Source organism: Myotis brandtii, unplaced genomic scaffold (genome assembly GCF_000412655.1).
Source record: "Myotis brandtii unplaced genomic scaffold, ASM41265v1 scaffold1686, whole genome shotgun sequence".
Taxonomy (NCBI): domain Eukaryota; kingdom Metazoa; phylum Chordata; class Mammalia; order Chiroptera; family Vespertilionidae; genus Myotis; species Myotis brandtii.
In genome coordinates, this window is record NW_005356197.1 from 28,725 (window position 1) to 34,620 (window position 5,896).

The 5,896-nt window shown below is 41.2% G+C and overlaps 1 protein-coding gene across 1 annotated transcript in view; it reads left to right on the top strand.

Moving 5' to 3' along the window:
* Nucleotides 1–5,896, top strand: part of LOC102260288 (cytochrome P450 4V2-like) — a 29,574-nt gene that overhangs the window by 20,932 nt on the left and 2,746 nt on the right. The window contains 2 exon segments of the mRNA XM_014536918.1: nt 308–410; nt 5,702–5,891. Of these exon segments, the coding sequence (XP_014392404.1) occupies nt 308–410; nt 5,702–5,891 (293 nt within the window).

Sequence of the window (5,896 nt, forward strand, 5' to 3'; positions counted from 1 at the left end):
TTCCCTCAAAAACAGTCCAGCGCACGGAGTTCCCTCGGAATGCCTCCTGTTAGCCCAGCCGCTCTCACCAAGTATGTGACTCTGTGGTATTGAATGTCCCTGTACCCAGAGGCATCCCCTTTGAAGGGATTGTTTCATTGGTTTGTTCCCCACAGAGGTAACATACTGTATAAAATTAACTTGTCTGGGGTCACGTCACAGCTGTCAAATCCAGAGACAATTCAAAATAGAGCTAGCATCCCTAACCTTCTCCATAGAACTCTGCTTTCTAAGCTGTTTGTTGTTGATTTTTCTCTTATATTTGTAGGGCCATGACACAACTGCAGCTGCAATAAACTGGGCCTTGTACCTTCTGGGTTGCTATCCAGAAGTCCAGAAAAAATTAGACAATGAACTGGACGAAGTGTTTGGTATGTATGACCCCTTCACTACTTACATGAAAGGTCCCAAGTCACTAAAGCAAATGGCAAACTTGCTCATTAAGAATGAGCAGTCGGGCCTGTTCTAAAGACACTGTAATAAGCAGGAAGGCTGCCATATGATACCCCTTCCAGGCCTAAGGTCCTTTGTAAGACCTCATCCATTTGTTTATGGGTGTTTGCTGATTGCTTGGCATGTGACTGCACCGACCTAGATCCGGGGGCTACACTGATAAATGTCACTGTCCTCAAGGACCTCACTCTTCATAGGTGAAGCAGACACTGTGTAGAAAGTATCAAGTCATGGCTGTGTGCTTGGGCGATATGAGGAGGAAGGGGCTAGCGGAGAGCAGAGAGGAGAGGTGAAGCTGGTTAGCGGGTCAAGGAGAGCTGTTCCATATAGGATTGCTGTGGGTTAAGCTGATGGGACATACATTTCTTTTGTACAACCAGTAACCTGTAGGTAAGGGGTCCTAGGCTGATGCCTGTAGGGATGTTGTGAGAATCCTGGACTTATTCTTTTTTCTCTCTGTCATTTTTATCATCATGGATTTTGTTTTCTTGATTGTTGTTCTGGGCCTCATGTTTATCTTTAAGGCAAGAAGAAATGGGAAGAGGGGCTTGGCACAGCGGAGAGAGCGTCGGCCTGCGGACTGAAGGGTCCCAGGTTCGATTCTGGGTAGGAGGGGATGAAGGATAATATTAGTCTCCTATGACTGCTGTCACCGATTCTGCAAACTGGGTGGCTTAGCACAATAGAAATTTATTCTCTTACAGTTTTGGACACCAGAAGGCCCAGATGAGTATCTCTGAGTTAAATCAATGTGTTGGCAGGGCTACACTTTTTGGAAGCCTGAGGGGAGAATCCCTTCCTTCTGGTGACTGCCAACATACCTTGGCTTATGGCCACATCATTCACATCTCTGTCTCCATCTTCACATGACCTTCTTCTCTTCTGTGGTGTGTCAAATCTCCCTCTGCTCTCTCTTATCATGACATTCTTGATGGCATTCATGGCCCACCTGGATAATCACGATCATCTCTCCCTTTTAAGATCCCTAATAAAATCTTCAAAAGCACCTTTTCCCAAAAAAGTAATATTTAAAGGTTCTAGGGATTAGGACCTGATATATTTATGGGACATGATCAGCCTACCACAAAGGAACTTTGCATTATGCCATCAACTTATTTTGTTGTTTATTCAGATGTCATATGGCTTCCCATGGCTGGGAAAAGAAAGGTAAAGGTTGGGTTGGCCAACCAACAAAGTGGTATCTGATGGATTTTCCTAGTGCAAAGTGGGGAAGGAATAATAAAGGAAAAGAGGAGGAGGTGGAAGACATTCTATGAAGAGAGGCTCCAGTTGCACAATGGCAGAATGGAGAAGGTGGAAGATAATAGTAAGCATTAAAGGACAGGTGGCGCCCTAACCGGTTTGGCTCAGTGGATAGAGCTTTGGCATGCGGACTAAAGGGTCCAAGGTTCGATTCCTGTCAAGGGCATGTACCTTGGTTGCGGGCACATCCCTAGCAGGGGGTGTGCAGGAGGCAGCTGATTGATGTTTCTCTCTCATTGATATTTCTAACTCTCTATCCCTCTCCCTTCCTCTCTGTAAAAACTCAATAAAATATATATATCAAAAAAAGGACAGGTGGAATTCAGAACATTTGTTAGAACCCATTGAGAGGTGAAGTTGGAAAAGTAATTTCATGTCCAGATGGTGTGAGGACTGGATTTTCATACCAAGAGGGAAGACTTTGTTTTGTAGAATGGAGATGATCTAAACTTCTGGGCTCTGTTTCTGTCATCATTTCATTTTTCCTGTATCAAGTTGAATTTCTCTCAGATTGCCTCTGGTGGGTAAATTGGGTGTTCTAGAAACCCAGGTTCTTTTGGAATGTGTTCCCATGTTGGTGTTTTTTACAATTTCTAGCCCAATGCAGGTGTCACAAATGCTTTTGGCTCTCACATAATTAGTGATATCGTTTTTACTAGAATTTTTTTCTGCTGCTTCTCATGCTTTTTGATAATTGTGCCTCACTTCTCTTCTATCCCCAGTATTAGTTCTAAAACTTTTTTGAGCAACTGATCTTTGGATATTGAGATGTAAGTATTCATTTCTTTCTCTCTTTTTCTTTTTTTTTTTTTTTACTGAGGTAAATTTAGTTTCATTATAACAAGCAACTGGTACACTTTTAATATTTAAAATTGAGCATTATCCCCTGGCTGGTTTGGCTTAGTGGATAGAGCGTTGGCCTGCGGACTGGAGGGTCCCAGGTTCAATTCCAGTTAAGGGCACATGCTTGGGTTGAGGGCTTGATCCCTAGTAAGGAGACATGCAGGAGGCAGCCAATCAATGATTCTGTCTCATCATTGATGTTTCTATCTCTATCTCCCTCTCCCTTCCTCTCTAAAATCAATAAAAATATATTTTTAAAAAAAACAGAAAAAAATAAAATTGAGCATTATTTTTTCTTTCTAGTGAAACAAACAAAAAAGATTAAATAAACAGGAACAAAATTACAATAGAGAATGATGGTTCCAGATAAGATTCTGTAAGTCCGCTATTCTCCCATTGAGTGGAAGGGCCCAAGCTATTATTAGAACAGAATTTTATTTTAAAAGTATCATCTTAAACTGCAAGAGAGTCCATTAAACATCACAATTAAACATACCAAAGGGGAAGACTTGTCAAAATGCCCACTTAACTAACCCAAAAATCTTATATTTCTTTTTTTTTTTTAAGTTTAAAAAATGTTCCATATAAGAGAAAGTAGACAGGTATATGTTGGTAAATGCTAACTGTCCACATTCACAGAGACACAGTGTAATCTGTGTGCTCAATGTACAGAGAAAGGAGGGAAAAAGCTGGAATTCTGTGCACTACTGCGCGGGCTGAGCCTCCAGCCTCCAGCGGAGCAAAGTAAGCAGGTTTTTCTTTCCCACGGAGCACAGGGGCATTGATTCCATATAGTGTTTGTTGAGTCAGGAAGGGATAAAAGTGAATTTTGACTTGTATGAATCCATATAAGCCTAACCAATGGACACAGACACAAGGGGCTGAGGGCATGAGTGGCGGCGTAGGGGGGAAAAGGGGGGGATAGGAACACATATGTAATACCTTAATCAATAAAGAAAAAAATAAATAAAAACCAATGGAAAAAATAAAAATACTTTTAAGAGTAAAAAAAAAAAGTGAATTTGGAAGAGAAAGCATGAGAGATTCTTTTCCCACTCTATTCTACTCCAAATAAGTTGAGAACCAGGATGTAAGGGAGAGAAAAGACTTCAAGAGCAGGATGACTGAGTCTAAGAGTAAAACAAAACAAAACAAAACAAAACCCAGACTGTAACTTGCTCCCAGTGACTGGAGGAAACTTTTAAAAACAAGGGTGAAATCCATCAATGTTCCTTAGTCACCGTCTCCTTCATCTTCATCAGCTTCTTTGTTGGTAGCTTTCAATCCTCTCCCTCTCCCCCTCCATCATCATCTTCTTCTCTTCTCCTTCCCCATCTTCATCTTCCATATCAGGAAGCAAGTAGTAATGAATTGGATTTTGGCAAATACCACCTTCGATGATCTCTCCCAGCTTATCTGCACCTGCATCAGAATGGCCATAAAACAGATTTTTGTTTCTCGGCCTCTTCCTGCTGGCTTTATCCTGCATTGGATTTGAACATTTCATCAAATCCTTGCCAGATATTTTGTGGACTTTGAAAATGCATCATGGCTTGCACTCAGATGAATTTCTTTGGGTGCAATTATTTTCCAAGGAAGGGTTTTCATCGAAATGAAAATCTGTTCTGTGACCTGATTTATTACTTTTCAATTCTGTACTTCAACTCTGGTTGAATAACACAGTGCCTTTCCATGCGTGTCCCCAAGCAGTGCAGGCATAGAGATGGTTGCAAATGTTGTTGCTCGAAAAGTTGGGATTTGTGCCATCAGTTCCTACCTCTTCTGAAAAACAATGTTTGGCAGAATTTGTTATATGTCCGCTTTCAGAATCTTCTCACTGGCTTGTTCATTTAGTTTGTCTGTCTCATTTTTTTGCTTTCTCAATATGTTCAGTTGCTTCCTGCTGTGTATGTTACTCCCATTGGCAGGTCCAAGAATGTTTGGGTCCAACCCCAGCAGGTCCAGGGGTTCCCAAAGGTGTGGACGGAGTCGGCGAAGAAGGAATGACACGGAGACAGCGTTCAGTTGATCAGAAGCCTAGCCAGGTTCTCTAGCCAGATTCTAGCCAGGTTCCTCAGCCAGGTTCTCCAGTCAGGTTCTGTCTTTATTCTCCTGTTACATCTGTATTTATACCAGTTGATTTTAATCCTATCCATTCTAATCCAAAGGTTAGGGCTTTTGTTATCTCCATTCCAAGGTCACTACTCTATTGTTCTGTTAAGCTACAAGGAAGTAACTGAAGGAGATTATCCTAAATAAAGGTTATGTAGCTTAAGCGTGATTGTTCGTAGTTAAAGTGATTAATTACCCTCCTGGCACTTAGTTAAGGGGTTTTATTCCCTTCCTTAGTCCTGTTAATCCCTAACTCCAGGGAAAAATCCCCACCTGGGGAAACAACCTTTCTCGGAGAGGTGACCTTGGTTAAAACACATAGCGCGAAGGGGAGCAAACATATTAAGAACAGTATGCCATATACGCCAGGTCCCTTGAAACATATGCTGTGCAGATGTTTCTTCCCTGCAGCAACTGTGTCAAGCAGCAAGGATGGAACAGCTTCCGGCACAAGAAGCCATTTGGATTTCTTTGTGAGGTGGGAATGGAGGGCGTTTGGGGGCCAGGCTATGGGAGAGTCCAAGAATCTGACCCAGGAGAAGATTCACTTCTGGAGGAGGCTCTGAGAATTCAAAATTAAATGTTTTAAACTTATATTTTCATGCATTGACAATGTTATGCAACTGTCACCTCTAATTCCAACCCATTTCAGCAGCCAAAAGATAACCCTGCACCATTAATCAGCCACTCCCCATTTTCTCTTTCTCCAACCCCTGGCAGCACCTCATTTACACTCTGTCTCTATGGATTTATCTTCTCTGAGTACTTCCTCCAAATTTAATGATACAACATGTGACCTTTTGCATCTGGATTTTTTACTTAGCATTATTGTCTGATTTTATTTTGATTATCTATACTGTTAAGAATTTTACTTTAGCTATTGGTATTTAACATTCAGTGTATTGATATAATATATTCTTTTTTGATGTCTTATCTGCCAAGTCCAAATCGTTCTTTCATTTATTTTATTTCATGTATTTACTTTGATCAGGGAATTCCGATCGCCCTGTTACCTCAGAAGACCTGAAGAAACTTAAATATCTGGAGTGTGTTATTAAGGAGACCCTTCGTATTTTTCCTTCTGTGCCTATAATTGCCCGTGGTCTTAATGAAGATTGTGATGTTGGTGAGAATTCTTTCATGAAAGTAGTGGGGAGAGTGGACTTTTCTGTGTCTGTCTTGCTCT